This window comes from Urocampus carinirostris, chromosome 10, assembly GCF_059441175.1.
Source record: "Urocampus carinirostris isolate Australia breed hairy pipefish chromosome 10, RoL_Ucar_1.0, whole genome shotgun sequence".
Taxonomy (NCBI): Eukaryota; Metazoa; Chordata; class Actinopteri; order Syngnathiformes; family Syngnathidae; genus Urocampus; species Urocampus carinirostris.
Genome location: NC_142358.1, coordinates 26,932,736 through 26,952,621, shown reverse-complemented (window position 1 = coordinate 26,952,621; position 19,886 = coordinate 26,932,736). Strand labels below are relative to the sequence as shown.

The window sequence follows — 19,886 nt, the reverse complement described above, 5'->3', positions numbered from 1 at the left end:
GTTGAATGTACGTAAGTTGGGAGGCGTCTGTATTTAGGTTCACTAGACTTAATTTCAAAATATTCCAACATTCGATTAGTCCGGCCTTTAGCTTGTAGCTTCATTTTTAATTTGGGCCTTCCATTCGTTCGACTTTGACATCTCTATATAGGAGAAATAATTGAATATATGTTAGTCATGTCATTTGGATTACTTGCTATTTCACAGTTAAGTGGTTAACAACAGCATAACAAATTGGGTAGTTTTTTTTATTAATAGTTCAAAATGAGACATTGCAGTATTAGAAAACGATGCATCAAAATATAAATATTTTATCAGTCCCACCTTTGAAATTAAGCTCAATTGTGGGCTTGGCTTGCTCGCCTCATCAGCCACCTACTAGAGACTCATATTTATCAGCTCTAGCATCTACTGAAAGCCGTACTTTGGACCACTTACACATAGAGGGTAGACGGTCTAAGTAATAAAAACACAAAATAGACTTTCCACCTGTAAATGTAGTATTAACAATTTATGCTGCTAATCCAAATTGTCAGTGTTATGTTCACTTCATCCATGAGGATTGTTAAAGTTAACACATGGCTACTCATAGAATGCTATTCTTTGCTACGCGTACCTGCAATTACATTATGCCTGTTGCCTTGCTTCCTAACCATGCCGTCATAGACATTGGTGGTGACACACCCAACCACCCTCTGGAAGAACACACCAAAACCTCAGTTTGTGGATGGAAAGCACAATCAAGTGGGTGTCTTAGTTGAAACAATGGAGGACTTGCCTACTCAGGCAGAAATGAGCAGAAATCCTCACTTGACAGTCACAGTGTAGTTAGATTGTATACATTTATGTTTTATTCCATGCATGATTTATATTCTTGTGTTGACACTCTTTTTTTTTGTGCTTGTGTCATTTCTAATAATCTACTCAAGATATCTGCCCAACTAATCCCTCAGCTGATTTAATTTAGCCAAAATCTTTAAAGTGCACATTGTTCATATGTGCAAATATAGGTAACTGTATTTGTCGGTTTTCCCTTTAAACACTAGATTTTTTTTTAAATTTTGCTTTACACGTAAATTTTGTTGTTGCGATTCATATAGTGGAAGCTAGAGCTCTTGTTGGTGATCGGAATGAGTGGAGAGGTGTTGTAAAAGGATAGTGGGATGTTTAGACGCGTTCTAAGGGATGGGCAGGGCACCCGTATGATGCGGCAGAGGTAAACTAGTGAAAGCTGTCGAGCCCTGAACAGAAGAGTATGTTATGTCACCCTGACCCGAGTGACATGGCTGCTTTATTGTGTCCCGTTTCATCTGAAGGGACGAAAGCATGACCAAATTGGGTGCCGAGGTCCTTGTTTGGGTGTTTGGGCATTTGGGTTGGCCATGGTCCAAACATTTTTGTGTGTGTTTTTTGCTACTTTTTTTTTGTTTGTTTTTGTATGTGTTTGTCTTGCTGTCGGTCACCTCTCTCGAGGGATATGACCAGGGTAGATCTCGAGGGATATGATCAGGGTAGATAGATAGTATTTACATATAAATTCCAATATAGTATACATTGGGTGACATGGTGGGTGGATGGGTGGTTAGCGCGCAGCCCCACGGTACAGGGTTCAAGTCCAGCCTCCCTGTGTGAAGTTTGCATGTTCTCCCCGGAGGATCACCACGTTTGCAAGGACCATACAAAGTTGCAATGGGCATATCGTCTCTCGCTTTGTGATTACCTAATGCTTTGCTTGCATGTTTGTCAATCATTTACTGACGTTGAAAGATATTTAATGACACCATGCATGCTTAACCCAGCAATCCTTTTCATAAAGCATTGTATTCCTTTAAAAATGTTAATGTTCTTTTTAGAAACCTTTAGACATACTTGCTTCACTAACCTGAATCCCTCCGGTTTCAGCGAAAAACAGAAAACTATTGTCTTTACAAAGACTGTAAAAGATTTCTTTTGCTGAGTACCTTTTTGTTAAAATTTAACTAAGACCTTCCATGGTCCTTTGATAATGTCGGAACAATTTGAACAGGTGTGGCCTTGGATGTGGAGAGAGAAACTAGAAACTCCAGGCACAATAAAACAAAACCTATATAAAAAGAAAAACGTGTGTGACTGGAAATAATGCAGGTACAATTGTTGAATAATATAAAAATACCTTTTTATTTGTGTCAAAAGTGTCAGTTGATCGTCTTGACCGAAACGTTCATAATGATAGAGCGTATCAACTGGTCTTGGACTATGACCTATTTTTCCCAAATTCATCAAGTCTCGGGTTGGGCATTGCAAAAGAAGACTGCCCATAACCTGCAAATAAAGTACGACTGTCCTTTGTTTAACGCTCGTGGCAAGCAATTTTTTTGGGTGGCACCATGTATGTCAGTGTACATTATTTGGACGTGATGACTCAGCCATTTATGTATTTTTGAACTCCAAACACTCAAATGTTCAGTGGCACCAGACCTGTCCATACACATACGGTTTTTCATGTATTTATTCCTGCCCTCTAATGGCATAACATATCCTAAAATTGACTATAGAGAAAACTAACTGAACTGTTTACACATATACATGAAATAAATTATACAAAAATATCTTAGTGAATATTTCAAATGGCCTAATTAAAGCTTCATATTAGTCAAAAAGTGGTGACATTTTTTTCGCGAATCCATGCCATTTGTTTAACAATAGCAGTTTCCCCAGAAACCTTGCACAATGCATGACCTTAAATTGTGATAACTCGGTCATCTATGAATATTTTTTACTTCCAACCATTTAATGTTCAGTGTCATCAGAACTATCTATACATGTGTGGATTTAGGTTGTTTATTTATTTACCCCCTAAACTTGAAGAGGGATATCGTTGCAGCGAACATTGGACGGCCCAGTTCCTTGTCTCATAGTTTTTGTAGACCCGTCTCTTGACTTGTACATTCCAGCTAAAATGAGTATGCACTGAGTTGCTGTGTGGTGATTGTGGTCCAGCACACTGTTGTTCCCTCCCCTTGTAAATTAGTCATTGTGACTATGTGGTCAATAATTTCCTTGGTAAAAATGTATTGAATGCGGTGACGGGCCTACTGATGCGGACAAGGGCATACAAAGTTTCCCCAGGGTCCGGCAGTGTCGAAGGCATCACGTTGTGTGATGGTAAATGGTCTGCATTTATATAGCACTTTTCAAGTCAATGAAGACCTCCCAAAGCGCTTTTACAATGTGCTTCACACTTACCTATTCACACACACAATCACACACCAATAGGGAGCCAGCCCTGCAAGGCGCTTACCTGCTTATTGGGGGCATTAGGGATTCAGTGTCTTGCCCAAGGACACTTCGACATATAACACAGAGGAGCTGGGAATCGAACATGCGACCTCATGATCCCAAGATGAGCGTACTACATGACTTTTTTCATTTTTGGATCGCTAAATGTTTTGTCTACTCACCTCTTCTTCCACATCATCTTGCACATTCTCATCACCCAGATTCTCCCTCATGTCTTCTTCCTCCACATCATCACTCGGTTCATCATCTCCAGAAACCTCTTCCATTTGTTCCCCCTTTAGCCAAGCAATCAGGTTCAAAATACTCAGGAGAATATTCCAAGGTGTCAGAGAAAAAAATCTTCCAGTTCAGATTCTCCCTCCATAACCGAATGCAGTGCTTCATTGGCTCAGTATTTCATTTCCATCCTGCCCAAGTCAGTGTTGGTAGGTAATAGTCGCTGGGTTAAGTCGGCCCCTTATGTACATTTTGACAAAGAGGTCGCGATCCACTCAGATTCAAACACATGACCAATAAAAGTTGAGATTCAAACAAAGTGTTGTTTAAATTGTTAACTTTTCCAATGGGAATCATTCCAACCAATCAATCAGTTGTTTATCTTTGAAGCAGCTTTGCAGAAATGTCCAATTGTGGCCTGTGCAGTCCTTTGAGACATTTTGTGATTAAGGCCTATACAAATAAATGTGACTTGAATTGTGTTAAATGAAATATAATCAGATATTTCAAGGTTTTAACAACACAGTGGTGGGTGATTTTGACCCGAGGACAACAGGAGGGTCAAGTACTCACAAAAATGCACACTTCTTTTAAAATTGAAAATCACACCGACATTACAGTACTGGTATTAAAAATCGCAATTGTTTATTTTTCCAAAATCATGCAGTCCTAGTGGATTGCAGTCAAAATTTCTATTATAATTATTATTATATTTGGCCTTCGGCACCACTCAACAAAATTGTTTACTTTGCATACAATTGACGCCATGGCACTAAAGAGAAAAATACTAAAATCCCTGGAAATGCATTGAAATACACCAGGTTTATGAGAAGTCAAAGATTATGAAGTATAATGGATGTCTATGCTGTATGTCCAAATAAGGTATAGAACGAACTTTGTGTAAAGCTTGTGCTTGGCTCCTAAATGCAATAACCTTTAAATCACAGCACAATGCCATTTTGAACAACCACATGTTCTCACAACCCGTGGGAAATTTGAGCTCCCAAATGTTTACTTTCCAATGCTCTCTCTCAGCTTGAAAACGCAAAAGCATGAAAATGTATACAATGTGTACCTGCATGCCACAAGGGTTAAATAAATCATGTACTCTCAGCGCAAAACTAAGATTTTGCAAATGGCTCTAATGAGATCCCTGCCTCACCCAATTCCAGCTTGAATGTTCTCAACATGGACATTGTTATACTTAGCTGAGGAATATAAAACTTGCCATGCTGATACAATGGCATTTAATAACTGAACATTGTTTCGACTCACATGCAAATTAGCAAAGCTTTGCATACTTTAGGTATTTTATATACGAAGGTCTCATGGTTTAATGTTCATCTCCCAAGCGACCATTCCTCAGGCTTTAATTCCATTACTTTGTCTTTCACCCGCTCAATTCGTCTTGTTCATCAATACTTCAAGCTGTGTTTTTCTGACTTAACATTTGCAACAAATCGTCTTTTTGTTGTTGTCCCTTTTTATATTCCCTTCATAACTTTAATATTGGAACTGGTTACAACAATAAACTGTAGTGTTTGACTTGCTAAAGGAAAAAGGTATGTCGCCAGACAACAAGCTTTACTCTTGTACGTTCTTCCTTCGTTTTTATGACATACGTTCTTCCTTCTTTTTTTACGGCGACCATCTGTCCTGCGCCTATGTGCTTTTCTGTATATCCCATTTACATTGCATAACACAATGCAACATAAACACATATAATTGCTCCTTCCGTTTTAGCTGATTGGTAATGCCATGGGGGCAACTATAAAGAGAGGCTCGGGTGCCCCAGACCTCACTTAATGAAACAAGATATGTGTCCCACACTCTTCTATCCTACTTTAGGCTTTGCAGGCTTTCTTACCAAATCTATGAGCATGATTTGCTAGAGTAAGGAGTCAGTTTGAAGGGAAGTGAGAGTAATGGTGAGCCCAAGTGACCTTGAACAAGACACTGGATTGTAATTAACTCCCAGTACAACGTGTCGAGCCACTGCGTGGCAGCAGCCATCTACTGGTATATAATTGAGTATGCAAAAGGAACACATTGTAAAGATCTTTGAGCACCATAAGGGTTGGGAATTTTTATACCAGTTCTTTGCCTACCATTTACCAAAATTGTGAGAAAAAACAAACTAACATAAATTGTGTGTAAAAAAATTCATGCACATTGCCCAAATTGGCAGGTATGATCCTTTTTCTCAACAATAACAGTTTTGGAGTTCACAGCATGCCTGCTGTTTTGTTTTCCTGAAATGGGTTACCAAGTTCTTATTTGAACTATTTACTATTAATAAACGGGAGCAAATTGAGTGAACCTTTTCTAGTGAAAGTGCCACCCATATTGCTCTGAGAAAAAAAAAACATTACCATATCCGTACAGTTATAAACCAATTACATTTTTCTTAGTAAAATGTTAAAATAATAGTAACATTAAAATGATAGTAATTTCAAGATCTGTTAGGACATTCATTCTATGACCAGCATTATTTTTGTTCTATATTGGTTAGCATTTGACTGAATAAAAACATTAAATCCAAATAACAGACTTCTTTTTTTTTGCCACGTGAGTTGAAGGAAATGTGGAAATGACACTAGGGAAATCATTGTATTCAAAGGAGGCTTGTTTTGCGATTGGAATGGCCTTGGCCTGAGCATGTGGACTAGGCTAATCGAAGCTTGGTTCAATTAAAATATTGGTTTTTCATAACCGTAACAAACATTCTGGTTATGAAATGCATAACCCAGTGGCCATGGCCTAACAAAACCTGAATAATGCCACTTTGTGAATGTCAGCTATCATCCATGTAAATTCCAGTTCTAAATTGGTCTGTAATTCTCAAGTGTCCACTTGTCATATCACAGCTGTGCTGTGTGCCGGCGCTAGTAGACAAGTTTTGTTTTTGCAGTCAAACCCCACCATATATGGACTACTTGGTAAAAATAACACCAAAATGGTATATGTCCCGTGGGGGGAGGGAAAGGATTTCTGGGCATAAAAATATGCAAACGATTGGGAAAGGTATAGAAGAAATCCGGTACGAGAATAAGACGTTTGGAAAATTATGAAGATGAAGCAAAGAGGAGACTTGTTTGCACAAGCGGATGAAAACGTAGTCCGGGCAATGCACAGTTTGAATGTTTTATGTTTTGAATTCCTTGTGAGCAAGTTGCCGCATGCTTTGACTCGATAAGCCCGTTTGTTGCATGTATTTATTTTTCGTTCAAAATGTTCCACTGGTTGGCGATTTAGTTTTTTTTCCCCCAGTACTATGGCTCAAAACGAAGACCCCATGCCAAATCACAGTTATTTAAAAAAATGTGACGATTGAAATAACCACAGCTTGCACTAGGTCCTTTACCACTGAAATACTAATGGTTGTTTACATTACAATATATATAAGGCATTTCCTGTGCATGCATAGAACCTTGGCTTCTTAAACATGAAAAGTAGTTCCAGACATTGTGTCACTAACAAGTGGGGCCATGGTGACCTGTAAGCCATATACAGTAGCATCATGCTTTTTATTCTTCAGTTATCCCTGTATTTTTATTCAAAGCACATGTATCCCACCCACTCATTATCAGATGCCTTTTGGACATTGAATTTTGGCTGGTCTGTGATGGCTTTGACTCAGTAGACTCATTAGAGGTTTGTGTTCAGCCCATGGTCCTAATTTAGTCCAAAAATAATCAAGGTTGTTTTTACTCAGCCAATGTGGTCCTAATTTAATCCCCAAAAGTCGTCTTTATTATACTCTCCAGTTTTAAACCGAATGAAAAAGGCATTATGGACAGAACCTTGGCATTTATTTATTCTCAACACCTTTTTGACTGTTCCTCTGCTGGGTGGGGTATATGTTGTACAATCTGTCAAACATATCCCACCACTGGCAAACAAATTCACTTAATTTACTTGAGATGTATATTTTTTCAGGGAGAATATATCAATTATAGGAAATACTGTGCTTGACCAAACTGCTGCCTTGCTGGAAAAGTGAATATATGCAAGTTGTCATCCTGTCTCTTAAATCCATCTCAAGCCAGCTTGTGTTGTTTGATCCTGTGTGGACACATCTCACTGATTGACACAAACACACCGGTAATCCACTTTTCCTTTTTTGGTCGAGACCATATTAAACGGCAACAGCTTGCAAAAGGGGAACCCCCCTTTGCATACATACAGTATACTGTGTATCTGTGTGAGTTGCCATAAGTTGCCAAAGTGGGTGGTTATGACAGAACAAATACACTAAAGTCTCTTGATTTTTCAATCCCTCACTGCTGTTTTTTTCATCGGTCTGTGATTTCTTCCCTCACATTCTCTTTATTTTTCATTCCTTACGGTTTCTCTTAACTTCCCTCATTCATGTTTGCAAACCACGAGTCTTGCATTCTTTCACTCTGACATCACACCCGCTCTAGACCGCCATTTATGACATTTTTTGTTCTGATTTTCTCTATTTCCCTCTGTTTTCAATTCTCAGCACCACCAGACCTTATATTTTGTTTTTAGTGTAACATGCACCACATACACCTTCACCTTTCCGATGTGTTATTAAACAATATTCTATGAAACTGTGATTTCAACCCAGCATAAAGTCCAATTAATGAAAACCTCATGGTCATCTAAGCAGAAGCAACTAAAGTTACGAATTTGGATATAGATTTCAGCCCAATGCCAGTAATTTGCCTTTTTATTCAATACTGGGATCCGCAACTGGACATTTTACTACTCCCTGCCGCCATTTCCTGGCTTAAAGTCATGATTGCAGCCTCAGTCAGCTCATTCCTAAAGTACTAACAAACTCTTATTTTTTCATCTTTATGAGAGTTTGGCTTGGCGTTTGGTCTGTATTTGAAACAGGCTTTTCTTACTTTTACCATTTTCAGGCTACACTAACAAAAAACCCGGTAACGAGCATTAAATCAATCTCCCATTTCCTGTTTGTTAATCTGTTGTGAGTCCCGGAACAGAGATGCTAAAAGTAAGATAAAAGCAAATAGGCGCAGTGGAAGCAAAATTATAAAGGCTCTTTGAACTCAGTTTGTCATTGTTAACACATACTTAACTTATTCAGTGCCATAATGTATAAATACATTTTCAGAAACCTTGTCCTATAGTGCCAAAACGTATAAACACAATTTTTTAAACTATTCTAAAGTCTTTGGCGCAGTTCTTTGGTGAATATAAACCCTCTGGTAATGTTTTTAGTATAATGAATCACCACTAGATGGCAGGAGATCAGAACTTTGTCCATACACAAAGTTACGAGTTTTGCTCAATGTATGACACAGTATGGCAGCGTACTCTTCACATATGCTGAGACTCTGCAGTCGAGTATGCGCAGTGTTGATAAAAGCAAATACATCGGTAAAGACAGTCATTCATTCTAAAAAGGTGACGAAGTGCTTTTGTAACCGTCGGGACAGAATGGGATGATGTTTAGTGCATGTCCGCAATCGCCCTGCCGACCAGAGTCAAGTAATCACGTCACCGGAATCACCGGAGACTGAAAGTTTCTTGCAAAGTTCATGCTTTGTCATGCATAAGTTCAGTGATCCTGCAATACAATGTTATTTTGGCTGGCAGCGGTGCCTCCCATTTGGGAGAAACGTCTGGCATTGAGTTAATTGAAAAAACATTTTGCTTTCAACTTTTCAAAGACACCTCAAAAAACGCACCTCACCTTTAAGAAAAAAATACAGCTTAAACAGATAATTATTGATAAGTCATTTTGATAAATATGCTTGATAAAGATGCATTTATTGAGAGTATTGTTATAGGTGGCATTAACAGTTTGATAGCAGTTCTGAAATGTCTATTCTTTTGGTAGGGTTTTGTTTTTCTTGTTTTGATTTTTGAATATGACTTGCAAGTTTCAGCTTCAGCCAAGTCTTTTTAAGCTCATGATTATTTATTACATTTTTGTAGTGTACATTTGATTGTGTTCAAATAGTTTGTTTTTCTTTTCGTTAATTATTGGTGATATTGTTTTGTGCTGTGCCCAAATAAAAAAAGCCACACACAAATATTTAGATCAAAAATGTTGCATCCCCAGTAATACTAGAAACAAAATCCAATAACTAATTATAACAAATAGAAGCTCACTTAGAATTTGAAGGTGTGCAAATATGTATGTGTAAGAGCAGGTAGCAAGACAAAACCAGGAACAACTAGTTACACAGTGTTATCATTTTCCACGCAGCTTGCATGTTTCATCAAGCATTTTGGTTTACAGAAAAAAAGTAAACTGCAAACCATGTTCCCAGATACTAGGCGTGCCATTTTAACATTGCTCAGCTGTGCTGCCATATTGTTTTTGGTTGATGGCCAGATAGTTTAATTTTGTCCACTGGGACAGAGGCTTTATAAAGGCGCAGAGTGGTGATTGAATTTATGTCATTGAGATGGGTGCGGATATTATGCTTGATTTTCCAAACATAAAGCATTTTAATCGAAAGTTATAATTAAAAGTTTTCACCTATTATTCCTTCTAACTTTACATTCCTCCCTTGGGGTTTTACAAGCTCGGGCCTTCTGGTAGAACGTTCTTGCAAGTCAGCTGAATAAACCGAGAACAGTCTGTGACTATGATTACCTCAGTGGTTATAGTTCAAGACCAAACGTTGTGATTAATAGATGAAAGAATCTCATAAAAACTGTATTTATGAAGTTTTCTTTTGACTGAAAATTGATGCTGTGATTATTGCTAAAACAAAAACATTGTTGGTAAGAAATTTGCATTGCTACTCAGTTTTCTAGTTAAAAGTTTTCACCCAATTAATATAGGGGGGCTACAAATGACACCATTATGATGCAATCAGGATGTCTTTAAGAGTGCATTCTCGGCCTTCTGACTATTGTCATCTGTGCAGATGCAAATTGCTTGTTATTTAAAATTATGTGAACCTCCTTTGTCATAATTACAGTTTAATTGATGTTAGTTTCACACTGCAAGCTACTACAGCTAATGCTACTTTTAGAAGCATTATTCTTCAACCATTCTTGAACGTATAGTCAATGGCAAATAGAAAGATTTTCAAGCTTACTTTGAAACACTTTGGCAGAGGAAGTGACACCGGAAAGAAGAGTTTAAGAAGTGGGGAGCAGAAGAGAGTAAGGCAGGAGAAAGTTCCCACTTTATTAGCGTTTCCCACAGAGTCAAGGTCAAATGTGTTTCCTTAAAACGATCTCTGGGATTTTAAGTTTTCCTTCCACATAGTCTTAATGTAATTTTTAAGTCCATACTTTATTTAGGCCAAGCTGTAACAGGTCATGTACTTTGTTTGAGGCTGCACATGCCGATTAGCAGGTTCCGAAAGAAAAAGACTGTATAATCAGTCTAGATTCATTTTTCTAGCAGCGCAGAAACGACATGCAGGGATCAAGTACATAGTGTGTTTGGAAAACTAAAATTGGTAACTGAAAATGAGAAGTGTCCTTGAGTACCATAAAATTCGAACAATAAGCCGCGCCAGTATTCCCCAAGCACAGAATATATATATTTTTAAAAACTGGGTGCGGCTTATAATCGGGTGCGCCTTGAAGTCCAAATTTTACGTTAAATTTAGCATCTCCAAATAATTTTTTTTTTCTTTTCTCGCACCAACTTTGTCTAAAAAATGTCAAAGAACCTGCAAGCATAACTTAACGTAGCATCTTTTACACAAAGGTTAACAATTATGTGATACCCAAGCACAAATACAATATAGACTATTTTAAAGTGGCACTGAGTTGGTCAGATGGCAACCATAACTAATTATTTTAAAAACATTTTGACTTCCCAATATTAAATGTGCTCGCTAAGTTTAGACAATTACAATTGTTAGTTGATTGGGCCATTAGATTATGCACAAGTGTCAAGCATTCATGGCGACAGGTACCCAGTTGGCAGCTGTATGGCGTTATTTGTCCGAGTTCCAAAAATATTTTAAAGTGTGCGTGCTTGAGTTTCTTGCTGACTTTTCCAATGACGAGAGCCTTGGCTAGTTAGAATGTTCAGAGTGTGTTTGTGATAAATAGTGCTTGAAAGTATTTTTTATTCTAAATAATTAATCTGCATGTCTTTTAAACCCAGTTTAAAAATTGATTATACAAGTTGTAAGCATTAAAAGAATCGGCACAATTCAATTTAGATGTTGTGGTCCTTGTGCTTCATATGAGCTGTCAATTAAGGGAAAATGTTAACTTCTCAAATGATCTGGGTAAAGTGGACACAACTAAAGTTGAGCATGAATTTGGGCGATGAGTGCTCACTGTTTTCAGACGTTAAGTAACCACTAGACAAGCTATCTAGGAAATTATATCTATGCCGCCATTCTAGCTTAATAATGAGAAAAAACGGCACATATAGTTCCTGCCTAAAACTCAGGTAAATGGTGTCACAACAAAAGTTGTCACAGAGAAAAATAAACTGTAAATAACGTGTTCCTTTAGATGTCTGGATCTTAGTAGACCTCACTCTTTACACACTGCATTACGTAACCATCAATATTCAGCCCATTTAACTGTACGGTCCCTTTGAGTTTGGTTTAACTATCTTGTTAAAAGCTATAAAACTAATGTCATTAAACACTTCTTGCATTGTTCCAACGGTGCCGCTCAAATTCAATCAAGCCTGTCAAAGTCCATCGTTTATTGCTTCGGAACTGTTAAGAGATCAAGCCATTCACAGTTGGGAGGAGATGGAAACATGAGCTACATACAGCAATAAAACAAGGTCAGGATGTGCCTATTTTACAGTTTATAATCTCCCCTTGTTTGCTTTTATGGGTAGAGATCCCCTGATATCTCCTCTAGGGTTCAAAACAAATATACGTTGACACTCATTGCCTTTGCACTGATCTCATTGTTGTTACTGTGTTTATTAATCAGCATTATTTTATGGTTTCTATTCTCTTTTGGCGTATACTCTTCTATACAGTATGTTGTAAGCAGGGTTGGGTAGGGTTACTTTAACTTGATTACTTTCAATTACTTTTGGATTACTCCAATACCAAATATTTTCTCGCTCTCGCTCTCGCTCTCGCTCTCGCTCTCTCGCTCTCTCTCGCTCTCTCTCTCTCTCTCTCTCTCTCTCTCTCTCTCTCTCTCTCTCTCTCTCTCTCTCTCTCTCTCTCTCTCTCTCTCTCTCTCTCTCTCTCTCTCTCTCTCTCTCTCACACACACAAAGAAACTACCGTAAATTCCAGACTATAGCGCGCACCTGATTATAAGCCGCACCCACCACATTTTAAGAGGAAAACCAATTTTGTACATATATAAGCCGCATGCGCCCACATTTAAACATGTAACACAAAATTAACCCAAACTCGACTTCAAGTCCCGCGATTGAAACTAAATGTCTTTCATTAAAGTCCACAGTCCAAAAATCACAGCCGGCAAAATGAACGGAAAATGATACTGGTACTTAAGGTTTGATGCAGACCTGCAGAGTCCGGGTCCCGTTGAAAGTAATCCAAGGAAAAAAGTGTATATTTCCAAAGGTAAGGGTGGGAAAAATATATCAGATGAAAACATTTACTCGCGCAACTCCTTTTTCTTTAACCAACTTTTTACCGCCTCTTCTTTCCTTGTCTGTCCCTCACCTTCAGTGGTCCCCACTTAAACTCGGCACCCCGCGTTTGTTCCGCCCCTCACTTTTCGTTCATCCGTGCAAAACATATCAGAATAAGTGTCTAAAATAAATACAAATAAATACATTACAAAAATATACAAGTCAAGTCAAGTTGTGTTTTTTGTATAGCCCTTAATCACAAGAAGTCTCAAAGGGCTGTACAGACTACAGACTATTACAGAGTATTACAGACCACAGGTTATCATTACACCGCCCCTCATCTAAAACCTACATGAGGGCAACAAAAAACTCGAAACAGTTGCAAATACATATTATACATGGGTTACACATATTTACAAAGAAAGACGGTACACCGAGAGAGTTTTCAAAGCTTTAATAATAATAATATAGCTTTCATCCCAAACTGTGCCTGTGACAGGGCAGTTAATGGTAGCAACACTCGAGCGCCGCTGGCGGCCGTTAGAAAAATTACATAAATTGGCCGCATCACTGAATAAGCCGCAGGGTTTAAAGTTAGGGGGAAAAGTAGCGGCTTATAGTCTGTAATTTACGGTAAATATGAATAAAATTATGACTCACAACACGTGGTAAGCTTTCTCTCCTGGCTTTGATCTCTTTGATCTCCGGCAAAACTAACATAAAATGCGACAGAAACAAAATGAAAATAAATCCAAACAGCTTGCCAACATCATTTTTGCCGTTCCATGTATTCCGTTACTCCCCAAGCCTGCACAAAATTTAGTCATTTTATTCATATTTAGTTTATTTTGTCTTTTATTAGCATATTTGGTATTGGAGTAATCCAAAAGTAATTGAAAGTAATCAAGTTAAAGTAACCCTACCCAACCCTGGTTGTAAGATAAATGGAAGCTACACGAGTAAAGTTAGAGGCTCCAGAACGGGGAAAGGCAAGAGTTGAACCGACTAACAGCTGAGAAGGATATTACTAGTCAAGCTCCTCCCCCTTCTGAACCAACACAAAAATATACTCTCAACTTTAATCCGTGCAAACACAATGACACACGTTCTCACACTCAAAAACACACTTACGTTTCTGTTAACATGCCGAAAATTGACGTAAGCCAGAAGTACATGTGAATGTTTGGGGTTAGCAAGAAGTGTTTTACCTATCTAGACTTATATCTCGGCCTGTTCCCCGCTGGCTGTCCACTGCATGCACAACTGGGGTGAAAGGAAGCGTGAATCTGATACACATTACTCAGATTCCTGCCACAGAAGCTCCGATTATAGTTGGAGTGGGAACAGAACGAAAGAGAGCTCAAGGGACAAGTTGAGGTGTGCAGGGTTTAAACTCAATTAGAGTGAGTCTTGCTTAGTATGTTTTTCTTTGCGCCTTCCTGGCACAGAAACATTAAAGTGTCAGGCTTTTTAACCACAGGGTGGCAGTGTGGAGCGTAAAGCTGGTGTGGAACTGCTCAACGAGTTAACCTTAAATGGGCAATATGTATTATTTAGTGACTCTTAGTGGTAAAAAAATCAGGAATTAAAGAAAAATATAATATTGATATGGATTGATATAAGCAAAAATACATTAACTTTCATAGAGTGATTATATTTTTAATAATTGTAGGTTGAGAAATTTGCATTCTTTTGGAATCAGGCTGCTACGGGTACCCCTAAAAACTAACGCCTGTTTTTTCTTTTAAGTGTTGTTTCCGTTTTCCTTTTTCTTCCTTTTTAAATTTATTTTTGTTTCTTAACTTTTTTCTTTTTTTCTCATTCTCTCCTGTTTTTATTTGTCGTTTTTTTCTTTTATTATTTTTCATTTTGCATCCTTCTTTCCTTTTTTGTTTGTCCTTTTATTTCTTCTTTTTTCCCTCTCTCTCTTGTGCTTTCTCCCCCCCATTTTCAGCTTTTTCTTGTCATATTTTCTTTCCCCCCCGTTTTTTATCTCTTTGCTGTATTTGTCTTTGTTCCTTCTTTATTTGTCTTTTCCTCCTTTTGTTCTTGCATTCTTTTTTCACTTTTTCTTCTCTTTTTTTTGTCCAATAAAAGCTGGCCCAAAAATGAGAAGATAAATTGGACAGGGTTTGGTCTCTTTGAGTCGCCGTAGTTTGTGTTCTTCCCTGTGCTTTGTAGCACTCATTTTTCAGTTGCACTATACTATACGGCGATATCGAGTGGTCAAATATTAAACCCTGTGCCTTTAATCATTAGGATTGCATTCGTGAACGAGGCAATTTTTCCCACTCTATCCGTACCCAAGAATTGCATTTATCTTTCCTCTAAGGAACCTAAACGAAAGACAGGTGATACTTTTTATGCTGCTGACGCATGCTGCATTGCAGAACTGTTCTGGTTAAATTATATTTACAGGCCTATTCTTTTAGAAGGAGGGTCATCCTAATGAGGCCTATAAAATCGGTCTTTCCTGTTGGCACTCGGGAGATCTTTAAAGCTGCAGCTTGCAGCGGTTGTTCAAGTATGAGTTGGCTACATAATGCACAAGATTGCTCCTAAATAATATGATTGTTGACAAAAAATGTTGGATGAGCTGGTTTTCAACTAGAGAGGAACTAGTTTACCAAAGAATCAATTGGAATTGGAGCAAAGTATTTAAGAAGCGCTTGAAAGGAAATGCTGCAGTTTATATTTCACAATGTCGAAAGGCAGAAACAAATATTCTGCGACATGGGAGTAAAAGTTCCTGCTTAGAAACCACATGAGGATAATGATTTCACTTTGTTTTAATTACAAAGTCCCTGGTAATAAAGGAAACTTTTTATTTAATGTTTCAATATTGTCAATTTTCCTGTTGATGTAGTCGAGTAGTGTAGCCATATATTGATTTTGATTTACTTTAATGGGGACGTAACTGTTGTGATAGATTTATCCCTATGAATGTTGTGTTTACTGGCATACTGTAGTTTTTAACCCCTTAATGGCAGGTCGTCATAGTGTTGACAAGCAAAGTAGTGTCTCCACTATGTCACCAGTCACTAAAATATGTCATGCCACATATCAATGGAAAGCTTTAACTCTTGGGATTCAAGATATGTTCACCATTTCAAAATGTACTCATCACGATCAGTCTGAAACAAGATACCTGAAAACTATAAAGCCGGGATAGCTCCCCAATAAGTCCCCTGGTAGTCATTTCATGACACAATTGACATTGAGTTGTTACATCCATGACCATACAGTGAATCCAACCATGTAAAATATTTACTTCAAACACACACAATAATGCCGACAGATTAAAAACAAAAAAAACAAACCTAAAAGCATTTCCGCATCGTTGGACGTTTCTTGGTGTAACCTGTGTGTGTCTCCACATAATTCCCATTTATAAAAAAAATAAAAAACAAAACTGCTTCCAACATGGCCGTAAGCCTCTCATCTTTTGATTGACACCACTCTCGGACAATAGCAGGCTGTTTTTTCATGGTCCACAGCCCACATTAGCCTAAAAGCCTATAATTGATAAAACAGAGATCGCATCCTTAAGCTCAGAATATCTTTAGCCAGTAGTAACCAATTCAAATGATGATTAGCTCATTGGTTAGCCAATTAAAGTCTGAAAAGAACGATACGCATATATACTGTACACTGTGTATTCAAATTAGATCCCTAAATCAACGTGCGTAATGTCACTCGTGATTCATTTTTATGCAACATTACTACGCACAAGTGTGCACAAGTATTGATCGACTTCTGGAAAGAGAAGTCAAACATTTACAACTCTCTTATAATGTCTTAAAAAACGGCCAAAGTAAAATACAGTTACAGAGGTTTTATAGCTGTAATCCGGTCCTCTCCAAATGGCCACTTTTGGAAGTGCCTAGACCAACATTGACGTAGTCACATAGGTAAATTCGGTCACGTTACACGGGAACTGAGCTCACACTGTGAGGTCTAGGACGCGTGAATGTCCGCTAACATCCACGATATCATATAAATGTGATTATCCCATTGGGATAGTATATGCGTTGCCCTTACTGCCGTTAGTAGTACTACTTCCACTTTTCTTTAGGTGGGCTGAGCTTGGTGCAAACCTAAAATTTCATATTTTATTTTTGAGGACCTGGAAGAAAGAGAGGTGATTTGTGCCAACAAATGACAGCTTGTCTTTTCTAACAGAATCCAAGTTAAACAAAAATGTAAAAACATTTACATATTTTAGATTTCTATGTCTGGAGAGGTTACATTAACTGACGATGATCTATCATTGACAGATTTGTTTTTAAGAAGTTGATGGGAAAATGTTATAGTCGTCCGTCATTTGGACAGGTTGAAAATTGGGCTATAAACCACAGCAGCAGTATATCCTTAAGAATCTAGTGCAGCAATCTAAAAGAGAGAGAGACAGGGAGGCAAAGAAGAATATTGAATGGTGGATAATCAAAAAATAAGTAATGATTTACATTTTCGCCCTGGGCCGAAATTTGGGTTTGAGCTTGGGTTTAAGATCTTACGTCTACATGAGCCTCACCTCGTGGGTGCTGACATAATTGTCTGCCATCTCGCTGCTACAGGTTTCGAAAGACCCAAAAAACCTTGCTGGAGAAGTCCGACAAGGCTGGGCAAGTAAATGGGAATTAAATGAGTGGATTTTGGTCACTTTTAGTGTCCGTAGTTTGTATTCTTTGTACCATTCGTTAGCGGTTGAACTGGCCAACACAGCGGCATCTAGTTCTCAAGTATTACACAGTGCCCCTTTAAACCACTTTGTGTGTGTGTCTTTGTATGTGTGTGTGTGTGTGTGTGTGTTGGGTAAACTGCTCTAGTGAACTTTTGTCTTCCTCCATGTTCTCTGAAACACATGCTCATTGGCTGTAAAATGTCAGTTGTTATTAATGTTAACAAGCAGCTGGTGTCTTTGATGTGCATGTGTGTGTGTCTAGACAGATTCCAGTTCCTTTAATGATATCGTACCAATAATGTAGGTCGGGCTTGCGTCTTTTTACACGGTGACAGAAAAAGAAATCCGAAAGAATAAAAGTTGAAGCAACAATGGAAAGTTTTGGCTTTTGACTCCTAAGTTGAGGGGGGAAAGGAGAATGGGACTGGGGCGGGGGACGATCGAGTAAGCTGCGGGAAGGGAGTGGAGTGGCGTTATATGTCACCTTAGGCAGCGACTATTCCCTTTGCACGACGGAAGGGAGGGAAGGGAAAATGAGGGAATAAGCGAGCGGCAAGACGGAGCATAAAAACAGTCAGTGGAGAAGCAATGGCAGCTGGTTCTCAGGACGAAGCGGAGCACTTCTAAAAACAAACTCTGCTGAATAGTGGCTGTGACGTATTGCTTCACTGCCACATCGGTGGAGCCTTGAAGGTCTTGCAGATCACTCAAAGCAGGAACGATGAAGTACAGACCTTTGGTAAGGTTTCTGCTTTACAAAAGATGGAGTTCATTTTTGAAAGAATTGGTCTGTATGATTTTGGTTTATGGATATTTAAATATCTACAAACTGGATTGAACTTGGTCTGACTTAAAGGAAGGAATTACTTTTCTGAAAATGGAAGTTCATTTATCTGTGATCACAACTGTGTTGTTGAGTAAGGGAATGCTGTGGGAAGTGTGTGGGGTGAAAGAGGTCAAAGAAACACCTTATTGAACATATTATAAAAAGGTTGGGTCAAATATAACCCAATTTGGATTAAAAAATGCACCAATAAAGTACTTTGGTTAATTTAACCCAATTTTCAGCTTAGTTGTAAAGTAAGGGAACACTTTGGGCAGCATGTGAGGTGAAAAAGGTCAAAGAAACACCTTGCTGAGCATGTTCTAAGAACGTCAGGGAAAAATATAACCCAATTTGAATAAAAAAAAAAAAAATCACCAATAAAGTAATTTCGTTTATTTGACCCAATTTTCAGTTTGGTTGTAGAGTAAGGGAATGCTTTGGGCACCATGTGAGGCGAAAGAGGTTAAAGAAACACCTTGCTGAACATATTCTAAAAATGTCGGGTAAAATATAACCCAATTTGAATTTTAAAAGAAATGCACCAATAAAGTAATTTGGTTAATTTAACCCAATTTTCAGCTTAGTTGTAAATTAAGGGAACACCTTGGGCAGCATGTCAGGTGAAAAAGGTCAAAGAAACACCTTGCTGAGCATGTTTTAAGAACGTTGGGTAAAATATAACCCAATTTGAACAAAAAAAAATCACCAATAAAGTACTTTGGTTTATTTGACCCAATTTTCAGTTTGGTTGTAGAGTGAGGGAATGCTGCGGGCAGCAGGTGAGGTGACACAGGTCAAAGAAACACCTTGCTGAGCATGTTTTAAGAACGTCGGGTAAAATATAACCCAATTTGAATTAAAAAGAAAAATCACCAATAAAGTACTTTGGTTTATTTGACCCAAATTTCAGTGTTGTTGTAGAGTAAGTGAATACTGTTGGGCAGCATGTGAGGTGAATGGGGTTAAAGAAACACCTTGCTGAACATATTCTAAGAACGTCGGGTAAAATATTACCCAATTTGAATTAAAAAAGAAAAAAATCACCAATAAAGTACTTTGGTTTATTTGACCCAATTTTCAGTTTGGTTGTAGAATAAGGGAATGCTGTTGGCAGCATGTGAGGTGATAGAGGTTAAAGAATCACCTTGCTGAACATATTCTTAAAACGTCGGGTAAAATATAACCCAATTTGGATTTGAAAAAAAAAAATCACCAATAAAGTACTTTGGTTTATTTGACCCAATTTTAATTTTGATTGTAGAGTAAGGGAAATTCTTTGGGCAGCATGTGAGGCGAAAGAGGTTAAAGAAACACCTTGTTGAACATATTCTAAAAACGTCGGGTTAATTATAACCCAATTCGGATTAAAAAAAAAACTAC

At 38.0% G+C, this 19,886-nt stretch overlaps 1 protein-coding gene across 2 annotated transcripts in view; it reads left to right on the top strand.

Moving 5' to 3' along the window:
• The window catches only part of LOC148358550 (unconventional myosin-Ic-like), a 77,488-nt gene that overhangs the window by 7,069 nt on the left and 50,533 nt on the right, over positions 1-19,886 (top strand). The window contains exon 1 of one of the 2 annotated variants that reach the window (XM_088344961.1): positions 18,173-18,419. The exons of the other annotated variant lie outside the window; for it this stretch is intronic. Coding sequence (XP_088201087.1) covers positions 18,402-18,419 — 18 coding nt within the window. The 5' untranslated portion in view covers positions 18,173-18,401. Of the gene's footprint in view, positions 1-18,172; positions 18,420-19,886 lie in introns of those variants that run through there. 2 annotated transcript variants of the gene reach the window in all.